The sequence below is a fragment of the Pseudophryne corroboree genome, chromosome 11, assembly GCF_028390025.1.
Source record: "Pseudophryne corroboree isolate aPseCor3 chromosome 11, aPseCor3.hap2, whole genome shotgun sequence".
Lineage (NCBI taxonomy): Eukaryota > Metazoa > Chordata > Amphibia > Anura > Myobatrachidae > Pseudophryne > Pseudophryne corroboree.
This window is the reverse complement of record NC_086454.1, coordinates 198,068,459-198,085,877: the sequence shown is the minus strand read 5'-3', so window position 1 is coordinate 198,085,877 and position 17,419 is coordinate 198,068,459. Positions and strand designations below refer to the sequence as shown.

The 17,419-nt window shown below is 48.3% G+C and overlaps 1 protein-coding gene across 1 annotated transcript in view; it reads left to right on the top strand.

Moving 5' to 3' along the window:
* Positions 1-17,419, top strand: part of LOC134968710 (solute carrier family 35 member F3-like) — a 152,932-nt gene that overhangs the window by 80,777 nt on the left and 54,736 nt on the right. Inside the window, exon 6 of the mRNA XM_063944215.1 lies at positions 16,207-16,296. Coding sequence (XP_063800285.1) covers positions 16,207-16,296 — 90 coding nt within the window. The remainder of the gene's footprint in view (positions 1-16,206; positions 16,297-17,419) is intronic.

The window sequence follows — 17,419 nt, the reverse complement described above, 5'->3', positions numbered from 1 at the left end:
TGTAGACCGCCCTCTCCTCCTGCAAGTCCTTTACTCACTTGGTTTGCATGATACTGCTCTCTCCTGGCTGTCCTCCTACCTTTCTGACCGTTCCTTCTCTGTCTCCTCTCATGACTCCACCTCCCCCCCAATTCATCTACCAGTAGGTGTCCTCCAAGGTTCTGTTCTTGGGCCTCTCCTGTTCTCTCTCTACACATCCTCTTTAGGTGAGCTCATTAGCTCTTTTGACTTATATATCATCTCTACGCTGACGATACTCAAATCTACCTTTGCTCCTCTGACCTCTCCCCTGCTCTCCTCACTCGTATCTCCAACTGTCTCTCTGCTATCTCCTCCTGGATGTCCCAGCGCTTTCTTAAACTTAACATGTCTAAGACTGAACTGATCATCTTCCCTCCCTCATGCATAACCTCAACTCCCACAATTTAATTATCCATTGATGGCACAACTATCTCCTCTAGCCCCCAAGTGCGATGTCTTTGAGTAATCCTTGACTCCTCCCTCTCCTTCAAACCACACATTCGGTACCTCTCACAAACCTGTCATTTCCATCTCAAAAACATCTCTAGACTAGGATCAGAACCTTTCTCTCCCAGGATGCTACTAAGACCCTCATCCGCTCACTAGTCATCTCCAGATTGGACTACTGCAATCTCCTCCTATCTGGCCTCCCTCAAAAATGCCTCTCTCCACTCCAATCTATCCTCAATGCTGCTGCCCGTCTCCTCTTCCTCACCAAATGTACTACATACACCTTCCCTCTCTTGCAGGACCTTCACTAGCTACCCTTCCCATTCAGAAACCAATTCAAGCTTCTCACACTCACCTACAAAGCCCTCATTCACTGTTCTCCCTCTTACATCTCTGACCTTATCTCTCTTTACATTCCCACCTGTCCTCTTCGCTCTGCTAATGCACGCTGACGCTCCTGCCAACTGATTACCTCCTCCCACTCCTACCTACAAGATTTTGCACGTGCTGCTCCCTATCTCTGGAATGCTCTAGCTCTCTCCCCATCTGACTCTCCACCTCTCTACAAAACTTCAAATGGGCTCTCATGACCCACTTCTTCACCAAACCCAGCCAACTCTGCTGCTAACCCTCTTGTCTATGCTCACTGTCTACCCTTTCTGTGTCACCCCGGTCTGTTAGCACCTCACCTTTTAGATTGTAAGCTCGCAAGAGCATGGACTTATTTCCTCATGTGCCTTTCCTTTTCTTACCTACACAATCTTATACTCCTTACTCCCCTTGATGACACCTAACCCCAGGTTTTCTATAACTGTCCTAAATTGTCTTGAACTGTAAGTGCTGTTTTCTTGTTTGCTCATTTGATTATGTACTGTGTAATGTGTGCTGCGGATCCCTTGTGGCGCCATATAAATAAAGGATAATAATAATAATAATGCCACACACTGTAATGTCCATTACATGTTATGCCACACATCGTAATGCCCATTATATATTATGTCACACACTGTAATGCCCATTACACATTATGCCATACACTGTAATGCCCATTACACATTATGCCACATATAGTTATGCCCCTAACACCATTTCTCTAGCGTCCTAGTGGATGCTGGGAACTCCGTAAGGACCATGGGGGTATAGCGGGCTCCGAAGGAGGCTGGGCACTCTAGAAAGATCTTAGACTACCTGGTGTGCACTGGCTCCTCCCACTATGACCCTCCTCCAAGCCTCAGTTAGATTTCGTGCCCGGCCGAGGTTGGATGCACACTAGGGGCTCTCCTGAGCTCTTAGAAAGTTATAGTCTTAGAATTTGTTATTTTCAGTGAGACCTGCTGGCAACAGGCTCACTGCAGCGAGGGACTAAGGGGAGAAGAAGCGAACTCGCCTGCTTGCAGCCGGATTGGGCTTCTTAGGCTACTGGACACCATTAGCTCCAGAGGGATCAACCGCAGGCCCAGCCTTGATGTTCGGTCCCGGAGCCGCGCCGCCGTCCCCCTTACAGAGCCAGAAGCAAGAAGATGGTCCGGAAAATCGGCGGCATGAAGACATCCTGTCTTCACCAAGGTAGCGTACAGCACTGCAGCTGTGCGCCATTGCTCCTCATACACACTTCACACTCCGGTCACTGAGGGTGCAGGGCGCTGGGGGGGGGGCGCCCTGAGGCAGCAATAAAAACACCTTGGCTGGCTAAAATACCTCAATATATAGCCCCTGGGGCTATATATGAGGTAAATACCCCTGCCAGAATCCCATAAAAAGCGGGAGAATAGGCCGCGAAAAAGGGGCGGAGCCTATCTCCTCAGCACACTGGCGCCATTTTTCCCTCACAGCTCGGCTGGAAGGAAGCTCCCTGGCTCTTCCCTGCAATTCTACAGTACAGTAAGAGGGAAAAGAGAGGGGGGGGGGGGCATTAAAATTGGCACTGTATACAGTATATTATATAAAGCTATTAGGGACATAACTCAGTTAGTCCCTGTATATATATAGCGCTCTGGTGTGTGCTGGCATACTCTTACTCTGTCCCCCCAAAGGGCTTTTGTGGGTCCTGTCCTCTATTTGAGCATTCCGTGTGTGTGTGGAGTGTGTCGGTACGGCTGTGTCGACATGTTTGAGGAGGATAATGATGTGGAGGGGGAGCAGATGCCTTTAGCAGGGATGTCACCCCCTGGGGGTCAGACACCTGAGTGGATGGTATTATGGCAGGAAATGAGTGCACGTATAGACTCCTTACATAAAAAATTTGACGACATGCCGACTGTGGGACAGCCGAGTCTTCAGCTCGTGCCTGTCCAGGTGTCTCAAAAGTCATCAGGGGCTCTGAAACGCCCGTTATCTCAGGTGGCACAAGTAGATGTCGACACGGATACTGACACCAGTGTCGACGACGATGAGTCAAATTTAATGCCCGTTAAGGCCATTCACTGCATGATTGAGGCAATGAAAGAGGTGTTAAATATTTCTGATTTACATCCAGGTACCACAAAAAAGGGTATTATGTTTGGGGAGAAAAAACTACCTGTAGTTTTTCCCCCGTCAGATGAATTAAATGAAGTGTGTGAAGAAGCGTGGGCTTCCCCTGATAAGAAATTGGTAATTCCTAAGAAGCTACTAATGGCGTTCCCTTTCCCGCCAGAGGATAGGTTACGTTGGGAAACACCCCCGAGGGTGGATAAAGCGCTCACACGTTTGTCTAAAAAGGTGGCACTACCGTCCCAGGATACGGCCGCCCTTAAGGAACCTGCTGATAGAAAGCAGGAGGCGATCCTGAAGTCTGTATATACACACTCAGGCATTATACTCAGACCAGCTATTACGTCAGCATGGATGTGCAGTGCTGCCGCTGCGTGGTCAGATAAACTGTCAGAAAAGACTCAGTCTTATACATGAGAGATGCACAGAGGGAAATCTGCCGGCTGGCATCTAAAATAAGTGCATTATCTATCTCTGCTAGGAGATGCTTATGGACTCGCCAGTGGACTGGAGATGCAGATTCCAAAAGGCACATGGAAGTCTTGCCTTATAAGGGGGAGGAATTATTTGGGGATGGTCTCTCCGACCTAGTTTCCACAGCAACGTCTGGGAAGTCAGCATTTTTACCCCATGTCCCCTCACAGCCTAAGAAGGCGCCATTTTATCAGGTTCAGTCTTTTCGGTCCCAGAAAAACAAGCGGGGAAAAGGAGGGTCTTTTCTGTCAAGAGGCAGAGGCAGGGGAAAAAGGCTGCAGCAAACAGCAGGTTCCCAGGAACAAAAGTCCTCCCCCGCTTCCTCTTCCAAGTCCGCCGCATGACGGTGGGGCTTCACAGGCGGAGCCAGGTACGGTGGGGGCCCGCCTCAGGAATTTCAGCGATCAGTGGGCCCGCTCACAGGTGGATCCCTGGATCCTTCAAATAGTATCTCAGGGATACAGGCTGGAATTCGAGGCGACTCCACCCCGCCGTTTCCTAAAATCCGCCTTGCCGATTGCTCCCTCAGACAGGGAGGCGGTGCTAGCAGCGATTCATAAGCTGTATTCCCAGCAGGTGATAATCAAGGTACCCCTACTTCAACAAGGCCGGGGTTACTATTCCACACTATTTGTGGTGCCGAAACCGGACGGTTCGGTGAGACCCATTTTAAATTTGAAATCCTTGAACACATACATAAAAAAATTCAAGTTCAAGATGGAATCGCTCAGGGCGGTTATTGCAAGCCTGGACGAGGGGGATTACATGGTATCCCTGGACATCAAGGATGCTTACCTGCATGTCCCCATTTACAATTCTCACCAGGAGTACCTCAGATTTGTGGTACAGGACTGCCATTACCAATTCCAGTCGCTGCCGTTTGGACTCTCCACGGCACCAAGGGTATTTACCAAGGTTATGGCGGAAATGATTATACTCCTTCGAAAAAAGGGAGTTTTAATTATCCCATACTTGGACGATCTCCTAATAAAGGCACGATCCAAGGAACAGTTGTTAGTGGGAGTAGCACTATCTCAGGAAGTGCTGAGCCAGCACGGCTGGATTCTGAATATCCCAAAGTCACAGCTGGTCCCCACGACACGTCTAATGTTCCTGGGAATGATTCTGGACACGGCCCAGAAAAAAGTGTTTCTCCCGGAGGAGAAAGCCAGGGAGTTGTCTTCTCTAGTCAGAGACCTCCTAAAACCAAAACAGGTATCGGTGCATCACTGCACGCGGGTCCTGGGAAAGATGGTAGCTTCTTACGAAGCAATTCCATTCGGCAGGTTCCATGCCAGGATTTTTCAGTGGGACCTGTTGGACAAGTGGTCCGGATCGCATCTTCAGATGCATCGTTTAATAACCCTGTCTCCACGAACCAGGGTGTCTCTTCTGTGGTGGCTGCACAGTGCTCATCTTCTGGAGGGCCGCAGATTCGGCATACAGGACTGGGTCCTGGTGACCACGGATGCCAGCCTACGAGGCTGGGGGGCAGTCACAAAGGGAAGAAATTTCCAAGGACTATGGTCAAGTCAGGAGACTGCCCTTCACATAAATATTCTGGAACTAAGGGCCATTTACAATGCCCTAAGTCAAGCAAAATCCCTGCTCCTACACCAGCCGGTGCTGATCCAGTCAGACAACATCACGGCAGTCGCCCATGTGAATCGACAGGGCGGCACAAGAAGCAGGACGGCGATGGCAGAAGCCACAAAAATTCTCCGATGGGCGGAGAATCATGTACTAGCACTGTCAGCAGTGTTCATCCCGGGAGTGGACAACTGGGAAGCAGACTTTCTCAGCAGGCACAACCTCCACCCGGGAGAGTGGGGACTTCATCCAGAAGTCTTCCAAATGATTGTAAATCAATGGGGTCGTCCACAGGTGGACATGATGGCGTCCCGCCTAAACAAAAAACTAGAGAAGTATTGCGCCAGGTCAAGAGACCCTCAGGCGATAGCTGTGGACGCTCTAGTGACACCGTGGGTGTACCGGTGAGTTTATGTGTTCCCTCCTCTACCTCTCATACCAAAGGTATTGAGAATAATAAGAAAGCGAGGAGTAAACACAATTCTCGTGGTTCCGGATTGGCCGAGAAGAGCGTGGTACCCGGAACTTCAAGAGATGATCTCAGAGGACCCGTGGTCTCTGCCGCTCAGACAGGACCTGCTGCAGCAGGGCCCCTGTCTGTTCCAAGACTTACCGCGGCTGCGTTTGACGGCATGGCGGTTGAACGCCGGATCCTGAAGGGCATTCCGGAGGAAGTCATTCCTACGCTTATTAAAGCCAGGAAAGATGTTACGGCAAAGCATTATCACCGCATATGGCGGAAATATGTTGCATGGTGCGAGGCCAAAAAGGCCCCAACAGAGGAATTTCAACTAGGTCGATTTCTGCATTTCCTGCAAGCAGGAGTGAATATGGGCCTAAAACTGGGCTCCATTAAGGGACAGATCTCGGCTCTGTCGATTTTCTTTCAAAAAGAACTAGCTTCAGTACCTGAAGTTCAGACATTTGTGAAAGGAGTGCTGCATATTCAGCCCCCATTTGTGCCTCCTGTGGCACCTTGGGATCTCAACGTGATGTTGAGTTTCTTAAAATCACATTGGTTTGAGCCACTAAAAACCGTGGATCTGAAATATCTCACGTGGAAAGTGGTCATGTTATTGGCCTTGGCTTCAGCCAGGCGAGTGTCAGAGTTGGCGGCTTTATCATGTAAAAGCCCTTATCTGATTTTCCATATGGATAGGGCAGAATTGAGGACTCCCTAAGGTGGTGTCAGCGTTTCACCTGAACCAGCCTATTGCGGTGCCTGCGGCTACTAAGGATTTGGAGGACTCCAAGTTGCTAGACGTTGTCAGGGCCCTGAAAATATATGTTTCCAGGACGGCTGGAGTCAGAAAATCTGACTCGCTGTTTATCCTGTATGCACCCAACAAGCTGGATGCTCCTGCTTCTAAGCAGACTATTGCTCGTTGGATTTGTAGTACAATTCAGCTTGCACATACTGTGGCAGGCCTGCCACAGCCAAAATCTGTCAATGCCCATTCCACAAGGAAGGTGGGCTCATCTTGGGCGGCTGCCCGAGGGGTCTCGGCTTTACAACTTTGCCGAGCAGCTACTTGGTCAGGGGCAAACACGTTTGCAAGATTCTACAAATTTGATACCCTGGCTGAGGAGGACCTGGAGTTCTCTCATTCGGTGCTGCAGAGTCATCCGCACTCTCCCGCCCGTTTGGGAGCTTTGGTATAATCCCCATGGTCCTTACGGAGTTCCCAGCATCCACTAGGACGTTAGAGAAAATAAGAATTTACTCACCGGTAATTCTGTTTCTCGTAGTCCGTAGTGGATGCTGGGCGCCCATCCCAAGTGCGGTTTATCTGCATTACTTGTACATAGTTATTGTTAACTAAATCGGGTTATTGTTGAGCCATCTGTTGAGAGGCTCTATTGTTTCATACTGTTAACTGTGTTTCATATCACGAGTTGTACGGTGTGATTGGTGTGGCTGGTATGAGTCTTACCCAGGATTCAAAATCCTTCCTTATTGTGTACGCTCGTCCGGGCACAGTACCTAACTGAGGCTTGGAGGAGGGTCATAGTGGGAGGAGCCAGTGCACACCAGGTAGTCTAAGATCTTTCTAGAGTGCCCAGCCTCCTTCGGAGCCCGCTATTCCCCCATGGTCCTTACGGAGTTCCCAGCATCCACTACGGACTACGAGAAACAGAATTACCGGTGAGTAAATTCTTATTTTTATGCCCAACACACAATAATTTCCCTTACAAATTATGCCCCACAGTAAAGATTCTAGTTACTTTTAAGTTACCTGCTCGTTGCCAGGGGTCTAATGCTCGTTGCCAGGAGTCTTGTGCTAGTTGCCAAGGGTTTCCTGCTCTGGGTTCCATGCTCGTTGCCAGGGGTTTCCTGATCGTTGCCAAGGGTTTCATACTTGTTCTCAGGGGCTTCATGCTCTGAGTTCCATGCTTGTTGCCCAGTGTTTCCTGCTCATTGCTAGGAGTTTCATGTTCATTGCCACAGGGCTCATGCTCGTTGTCAGGGGTTTACATGGGAGAAGATGCATTTCTGCATCTTCTCCCGCCACCAGCGTTCCCGGAGCTTGTTGATGCTAGAGGTCCTACTGTCTCCCTGCTCTCCTCCAGACACTAGAGGTCAAGTAGGTCCTCTAGCGTCTGTCTCCCTCCTTGGTATTGACTGCAGAGGGTGCCTGCGCAGCCCATGGCTCCTGCTGCAGCCGGTGTGCGGTCGGGCACCTGCAGGGTGATTGTGGCTACGCCCTCAGGCAGTAGCGCCCCAGGAAGCCGCTCTGCTTGCCCGCACCTAAAACCGCTCCTGACAATATGGTAGCTACTGACAGGACCCACTGTCTACTGGGCTGCTGCTTGCTCGCTACTCACTGCAGTATAGATGGTAGCTGGCAGTTATATCTAACTAGTAGCTACTCCTAGAGCACATAGTGATCTGTTTGTCAGCCAGAAAACTCTTTGTACTGGCTCCATTCCATTCCATTAGTAAATCAGAGTTATGGTGAACATAGTCGAAACTAGACATTTGGTTATGGGTGGTCCCAGTTCCAATCCCTCGCCAGAACTTGTGCAAATGGCAGGCATCACCTAATTGTGTCCTCACAAGAATATACTGCACATCCTTCTTTTACCACTCATTCCCAAAGCCTCCTAAGGGCCTAATTCAGACCTGGACTCTGCTACAACAGCGGTCACAGGCTGAAGCCCTGTCCTGTGTGTGCATGTGCAGCAGCCGCGCTCCGCGTGCACACACAGTGAGTTGCAAAGGCATCTCACTGATGCGATCGCCTCTGCCTATTTGACAGGCAGAGGCTGTTGCGAGGTGTGTTGTGCGTTGGGCAGCGTTTTCGGTGCACGGTCTGGACAACGCAGGCGTGTCCAAACCATTTGCAGGGCGGGCCATGGCGGCTGTGTGATGTCACACGCAGCCTCTGCGGCCAAAAACATGGCGTGAGTCCCTCCCTCTGTTATCAATACCGAGGACTGTTCCCAACCTCTTACTTCCCTATAGGTAACATTCACTACGTTCCTCCTTTATTAACATTTGTTTTCTTGCTTCTTCTCTCCTTTCCTCCTCTTTCTCTCTCTTGCTTCCACTCACCACAGGATTATACTCTGTTTTGATATAGACTCGATCCGATACTTGAAAAATTAAAATGAGACTGATCAAGTACACATTCGGATTTACACAGAACACATATTGCTATTACCTGTTAGCCTATATCACCATAGAATTGTCTTTATTGGTATGGTATAATATGTACACTGCATATTCTTATGTTCAATACCTTAACCTGTACAACTTTGTTACTGTTACTGTTATGATTATCGATCATTCTCAATAAAAAATCTAACTTAAAAAAAAAAAAAAAACATGGCGTGGCTGCATAGGAAGGGAGCTACTCAGTGTGTATGCACTTGCCGATGTCGGGACCCCATCGCATAAATAATATTAGCTAAATAATATTAATTTCCCAGGCTTCAGCTCATGTGATGTAATTAATATAACAAATATATAATAGTGTGGCTAATGGTCTTTCTAGGACAAAGAACTATCAAAGTATGTACTGTATGAAACTATAATAAAAAAGTATAAGCAAGAATAAATACACATAGAATAGTTATAAATAATGTCCACAATCAAAATAATAGGGTACACTCCATATAATGGGTATAGATGTAGCCAAGCTCATCCAGCCTGCAACTTGTTGGGGCTGTGACTAGCGTGGCGTGATCTGCACGCACACCGCTGTGTGTGTCTAATTTGCACCCGTGATACATAGACTTTAATGGTACTGATCGTGGGTACAACTAGTCGCAGATAGGCATACTAACTCGCAACCGCGGCAAATGTGCCCATGCGGCCGTGCCGTAGTCTGGATGAGCATGGCTACATCTGTAGGTGGCTGCTTTCTTGTAGTGATCTGACTGCCAATCAGACGAAGATGAAAAGGGGCAAGCACCAAATAGTGTAGTATGTTTAAAACAACACATGTATATATAAAAAATGCAAGTTGCTTTCATTCCAACGTGATATACAGTAGTTGTCAGGCTTATCTGTTTTCTATGTGACCACAGTCTTAGCTATTCACCATGCAAATTATTGCCAGACTAGTTACCAGCCCATCAAAATGATGGAACAACATAACAGTAATGTCAGCGCCGGTGGATGTGCGCGCATAAATGAAGCAACAATTGAATTGCACCATCGGGCGCCATCTACTGGCCACTGGGGCTCAACACACTTTAATCCCCCCCCCCCCTACTGGTGAGGAGCAGCGTAAGCCTTCTACTATATAGGATGAGTATATTCTCAATATTTCCATGCAATAAGCAAGATAATAAGGTACAATATATAATAAATATAATACTCAGTATTTTCTGTCAACTAATACTAGCCTATATTGTATCTGTGAATCTATAGCAATACATCAGTTTATATTATCCATGTGTTATTTCATCTGCATTGTCTCCAGAGGCAGAACTCTGGGAGGCAACAGAGTCATCTGCCGCCGGGCTCCTGCTCTGAAGTGGGGACCTCTCCTCCCATTCTGTGACACTATTGAATTAAGTTCATTGATAGCTGCCGCTATCTCTTCAGTGGCCGACTTCCTCACTGGTCCCTGCACCTTACAAATCACACCATTTTTATTATACTGAATATACACATTTCTCTGACGTCCTAGTGGATGCTGGGACTCCGTCAGGACCATGGGGAATAGCGGCTCCGCAGGAGACAGGGCACAAAAGTAAAAGCTTCAGGATCAGGTGGTGTGCACTGGCTCCTCCCCCTATGACCCTCCTCCAAGCCTCAGTTAGGTTTTTGTGCCCGGCCGAGAAGGGTGCAATCTAGGTGGCTCTCATAAAGAGCTGCTTAGAGTAAAAGTTTTGATAGTTTTCTTATTTTCAGTGAGTCCTGCTGGCAACAGGCTCACTGCAACGAGGGACTTAGGGGAGAAGAAGTGAACTCACCTGCGTGCAGGATGGATTTGCTTCTTAGGCTACTGGACACTAGCTCCAGAGGGACGATCACAGGTACAGCCTGGATGGGTCACCGGAGCCGCGCCGCCGACCCCCTTGCAGATGCCAAAGTAAGAAGAGGTCCAGAAACCGGCGGCTGAAGGCTTTTCAGTCTTCATGAGGTAGCGCACAGCACTGCAGCTGTGCGCCATTGCTCTCAGCACACTTCACACCAACGGTCACTGAGGGTGCAGGGCGCTGGGGGGGGGGCGCCCTGGGCAGCAATGTTAATACCTTTTCTGGCTAAAAAGAATACATCACATATAGTCCCTGAGGCTATATGGATGTATTTCACCCCTGCCAGGTCTCAGAAAAACCGGGAGAAGAGCCCGCCGGAATAGGGGGCGGGGCCTATTCTCCTCAGCACACAGCGCCATTTTCCCTCACAGAACTGCTGGTGGGAAGGCTCCCAGGCTCTCCCCTGCACTGCACTACAGAAACAGGGTTAAAACAGAGAGGGGGGGCACTTATTTGGCGATATGATTATATATTAAGATGCTATAAGGGAAAACACTTATATAAAGGTTGTCCCTGTATAATTATAGCGTTTTGGTGTGTGCTGGCAAACTCTCCCTCTGTCTCCCCAAAGGGCTAGTGGGGTCCTGTCCTCTATCAGAGCATTCCCTGTGTGTGTGCTGTGTGTCGGTACGTGTGTGTCGACATGTATGAGGACGATGTTGGTGAGGAGGCGGAGCAATTGCCTGTAATGGTGATGTCACTCTCTAGGGAGTCGACACCGGAATGGATGGCTTATTTAAGGAATTACGTGATAATGTCAACACGCTTCAAGGTCGGTTGACGACATGAGACGGCCGGCAAACAAATTAGTACCTGTCCAGGCGTCTCAAACACCGTCAGGGGCTTTAAAACGCCCATTTACCTCAGTCGGTCGACATAGACACAGACACGGACACTGACTCCAGTGTCGACGGTGAAGAAACAAACGTATTTTCCTTTAGGGCCACACGTTACATGTTAAGGGCAATGAAGGAGGTGTTACATATTTCTGATACTACAAGTACCACAAAAAAGGGTATTATGTGGGTGTGAAAAAACTACATGTAGTTTTTCCTGAATCAGATAAATTAAATGAAGTGTGTGATGATGCGTGGGTTTCCCCCGATAGAAAATTATTGGCGGTATACCCTTTCCCGCCAGAAGTTAGGGCGCGTTGGGAAACACCCCTTAGGGTGGATAAGGCGCTCACACGCTTATCAAAACAAGTGGCGTTACCGTCTCCAGATACGGCCGCCCTCAAGGAGCCAGCTGATAGGAGGCTGGAAAATATCCTAAAAAGTATATACACACATACTGGTGTTATACTGCGACCAGCTATCGCCTCAGCCTGGATGTGCAGCGCTGGGGTGGCTTGGTCGGATTCCCTGACTGAAAATATTGATACCCTTGACAGGGACAGTATTTTATTGACTATAGAGCACAGAGAGATATTTGCACTCTGGCATCAAGAGTAAGTGCGATGTCCATATCTGCCAGAAGATGTTTATGGACACGACAGTGGTCAGGTGATGCAGATTCCAAACGGCACATGGAAGTATTGCCGTATAAAGGGGAGGAGTTATTTGGGGTCGGTCCATCGGACCTGGTGGCCACGGCAACAGCTGGAAAATCCACCTTTTTTACCCTAAGTCACATCTCAGCAAAAAAAGACACCGTCTTTTCAGCCTCAGTCCTTTCGTCCCCATAAGGGCAAGCGGGCAAAAGGCCAGTCATATCTGCCCAGGGATAGAGGAAAGGGAAGAAGGCAGCCCATTCCCAGGAACAGAAGCCCTCCACCGCTTCTGCCAAGTCCTCAGCATGACGCTGGGGCCGTACAGGACCCCTGGATCCTACAAGTAGTATCCCAGGGGTACAGATTGGAAATTCGAGACGTCTCCCCCTCGCAGGTTCCTGAAGTCTGCTTTACCAACGTCTCCCTCCGACAGGGAGGCAGTATTGGAAACAATTCACAAGCTGTATTCCCAGCAGGTGATAATCAAAGTACTCCTCCTACAACAAGGAAAGGGGTATTATTCCACACTATATTGTGGTACTGAAGCCAGACGGCTCGGTGAGACCTATTCTAAATCTGAAATATTTGAACACTTACATACAAAGGTTCAAATCAAGATGGAGTCACTCAGAGCAGTGATAGCGAACCAGGAAGAAGGGGACTATATGGTGTCCCGGGACATCAGGGATGCTTCCTCCATGTCCCAATTTGCCCTTCTCACCAAGGGTACCTCAGGTTCGTGGTACAGAACTGTCACTATCAGTTTCAGACGATGCCGGTTGGATTGTCCACGGCACCCCGGGTCTTTACCAAGGTAATGGCCGAAATGATGATTCTTCTTCAAAGAAAATGGACGATATCCTGATAAGGGCAAGGTCCAGAGAACAGTTGGAGGTCGGAGTAGCACTATCTCAAGTAGTTCTACGACAGCATGGGTGGATTCTAAATATTCCAAAACCGCAGCTGTTTCCGACGACAATTTGCTGTTCCTAGGGATGATTCTGGACACAGTCCAGAAAAGGGTGTTTCTCCCGGAGAAGAAAGCAAGGGAGTTATCCGAGCTAGTCAGGAACCTCCTAAAACCAGGAAAAGTGTCAGTGCATCATTGCACAAGGGTCCTGGGAAAAATGGTGGCTTCTTACGAAGCGATTCCATTCGGCAGATTTCACGCAAGAACTTTTCAGTGGGATCTGCTGGAAAAATGGTCCGGATCGCATCTTCAGATGCATCAGCGGATAACCCTGTCTCCAAGGACAAGGGTGTTTCTTCTGCGGTGGCTGCAGAGTGCTCATCTACTAAAGGGCCGCAGATTCGGCATTCAGGACTGGGTCCTGGTGACCACGGATGCCAGCCGGAGAGGCTGGGGAGCAGTCACACAGGGAAAAAATTTCCAGGGAGTGTGATCAAGTCTGGAGACTTCTCTCCACATAAAACAATGCTCTAAGCTTAGCAAGACCTCTGCTTCAAGGTCAGCCGGTATTGATCCAGTGGGACAACATCACGGCAGTCGCCCACGTAAACAGACAGGGCGGCACAAGAAGCAGGAGGGAAATGGCAGAAACTGCAAAGATTCTTCGCTGGGCGGAAAATCATGGGATAGCACTGTCAGCAGTGTTCATTCCGGGAGTGGACAACTGGGAAGCAGACTTCCTCAGCAGGCACGACCTCCACCCGGGAGAGTGGGGACTTCATCGGGAAGTCTTCCACATGATTGTGAACCGTTGGGAAAGACCAAAGGTGGACATGATGGCGTCCCGCCTGAACAAAAAACTGGACAGGTATTGCGCCAGGTCAAGAGACCCTCAGGCAATAGCTGTGGACGTTCTGGTAACACAGTGGGTATACCAGTCGGTGTATGTGTTCCCTCCTCTGCTTCTCATACCCAAGGTACTGAGAATTATAAGACGTAGAGGAGTAAGAACTATACTCGTGGCTCCGGATTGGCCAAGAAGGACTTGGTACCCGGAACTTCAAGAAATGCTCACAGAGGACTCAGGGCCTCTGCCGCTAAGAAGGGACTTGCTTCAGCAAGTACCATGTCTGTTCCAAGACTTACCGCGGCTGCGTTTTGACGGCATGGCGGTGGAACGCCGGATCCTAAGGGAAAAAGGCATTCCGGAAGAGGTCATTCCTACCCTGGTCAAAGCCAGGAAGGAGGTGACCGCACAACATTATCACCACATGTGGCGAAAATATGTTGCGTGGTGTGAGGCCAGGAAGGCCCCACGAAGAAATTTCAACTCGGTCGATTCCTGCATTTCCTGCAAACAGGAGTGTCTATGGGCCTCAAATTGGGGTCCATTAAGGTTCAAATTTCGGCCCTGTCAATTTTCTTCCAGAAAGAATTGGCTTCACTTCCTGAAGTCCAGAAGTTTGTCAAGGGAGTACTGCATATACAACCCCCTTTTGTGCCTCCAGTGGCACTGTGGGATCTCAACGTAGTTCTGGGATTCCTCAAATCACATTTTAAACCGCTCAAATCTGTGGATTTGAAATATCTCACATGAAAAGTGACCATGCGGTTGGCCCTGGCCTCGGCCAGGCGAGTGTCAGAATTGGTGGCTTTGTCTCACAAAAGCCCATATCTGATTGTCCATTCGGACAGGGCAGAGCTGCGGACTCGTCCCCAGTTTCTCCTTAAGGTGGTGTCAGCGTTTCACCTGAACCAGTTTATTGTGGTACCTGCGGCTACTAGGGACTTGGAGGACTCCAAGTTGCTAGATGTTGTCAGGGCCCTGAAAATATAGGTTTCCAGGACGGCTGGAGTCAGGAAAACTGACTTGCTGTTATCCTATATGCACCCAACAAACTGGGTGCTATTGCTTCTAAGCAGACGATTGCTAGTTGGATGTGTAGTACAATTCAGCTTGCACATTCTGTGGCAGGCCTGCCACAGCCAAAATATGTGAATGCCCATTTCACAAGGAAGGTGGGCTCATCTTGGGCGGCTGCCCGAGGGGTCTCGGCTTTACAACTTTGCCGAGCTGCTACTTGGTCATTAGCAAACACGTTTGCAAAATTCTACAAATTTGATACCCTGGCTGAGGAGGACCTGGAGTTCTCTCATTCGGTGCTGCAGAGTCATCCGCACTCTCCCGCCCGTTTGGGAGCTTTGGTATAATCCCCATGGTCCTGACGGAGTTCCCAGCATCCACTAGGACGTTAGAGAAAATAAGAATTTACTTACCGATAATTCTATTTCTCGTAGTCCGTAGTGGATGCTGGGCGCCCATCCCAAGTGCGGATTGTCTGCAATACTTGTACATAGTTATTGTTACATAAATCGGGTTATTATTGTTGTGAGCCATCTTTTCAGAGGCTCCGCTGTTATCATGCTGTTAACTGGGTTCAGATCACAGGTTGTACAGTGTGATTGGTGTGGCTGGTATGAGTCTTACCCGGGATTCAAAATCCTTCCTTATTGTGTACGCTCGTCCGGGCACAGTATCCTAACTGAGGCTTGGAGGAGGGTCATAGGGGGAGGAGCCAGTGCACACCACCTGATCCTAAAGCTTTTACTTTTGTGCCCTGTCTCCTGCGGAGCCGCTATTCCCCATGGTCCTGACGGAGTCCCAGCATCCACTACGGACTACGAGAAATAGAATTATCGGTAAGTAAATTCTTATTTTTACAAGTATCACACCCAGGATTAGAAACCACAACCTATTATATTGTTAGCAATGTTTGCTCCTGTATAGGAAATATGAGAATTTTAACTATATGAAGTTACTTCTCTGACAATTACACGTAACTTCATATAGTCAGAATTCTCATGCTACCTCTACAGGAGCAAATAACTCTGCTGTTAATGTAACAGGTCATGGGTTCTAATCCTGGGTATGACTGCTAAGAATTGTGTGATTTAAAATAAAGGACAATTAATTGTATATACAGTATATAATTTTTTTTCAGAACACTCCACACACACACACACACACACACACACACACACACACACACACACACACACACACACACATACATACACATACATACATACATACATACATACATATATTTATCTTAATATAGGAAATAGGGGGGCACCAATATTTATCTTGCCTCTGGGCAACTGTGACGAACTTACGCTACTGATTGTCTCTGTGTATACATGTACATTTTTGGCTTGACAAGTTGCTGTGAAAGTTTCTAGATAAAATGTGTTTTGCCATACTATAGTCTTTCACGTATGTTCTCATTCCAATGTCATTTAGTATTTCAGCTTTTTGAGAAGATTGGAAGTCATTTCTTATCTGTATCTGGAGTGTCTCTAGGTGTCTTTCTGAGTGTGGCTGTTGTCCGTGGTGAGTAACTTATTCTCCCCAAAATAACCAGCACTTTGAGATACAAAACTGAATTTGTTGATAGTAGTAAGAGGATCAGCAGGAGTTGTTATTTACTGATGGGTACATAAACTCATGTGACAGATGCACTCTGTATATATCCTATGATATACAGTATGCACACATTGTTATTGTCTTGTACAATGTCGCATTGTAATAAAAAAAAGAATATATACATATCAGCAGGGTGTGTATAAAGTGCACCATTTCAAAAAATAAGCCATTCTACAGATTTGCCTAATTCCTCCATTTGGCCATGAAATGTCCCATTTTGCTGCTGGAATTTGATATTAATGTCAGGGCCGGATTAAGCATGGTTGGGGCCACGGGCAATGAAGTTGTGGGGGACCCCACTACAGTAGATGACAGACCCCTGAGCCCCCCCTTACACACACACACGCGCTGCACGCAACACACACACCCATGCTGCACACAACACACACATACACCCATGCTACACACACACACACACACACACACACACACACACACACACACACACACACACATGCGCTCACACTACCTGTCCGTCTGGCAGTGCAGCGGATGTTGGAGTCAGGGCCCCCACACCCAGGAACGTAGTAGTCTCCCCCCTCCCGGCGGCTCAGCTGTTCACTAACAGCGCCGCCGAGGAGGTGTTCCTTGCACAGCATTTAATAGTCTCGCGGGATGCTGCATTGAAATCCCGCGAGACTATGAAATGCTGTGCAAGGAACACCTCCTCAGCGGTGCAGTTAATGAACAGCTGAGCTGAGCCGCCGAGAGGGGGGAGACTACCACGCTCCTGGGTGTGGGGGCCCCAAATGTGTGGGGACCAGGGCGACCAGGCCTTTCACCCCTCCCTTAATCCGGCCCTGTTAAATGTACTCGGTCCAATGTCAACCACAGTAGAATGAATTAATACCGTGTTATATCTGCCCCCCCTGCAGTGCACATGGTTTTGCCCAACTGCTAACAAAGTTCCTGCTGCGATCAACTCGGAATTACCTCCTAAATTCTTCTAAATGTTAGATACAGAAACCTGTAGAAAAGATATTACCGGCGCTGTATGCAGCACATCATTACTAGGCAGCTTTATTTCAGG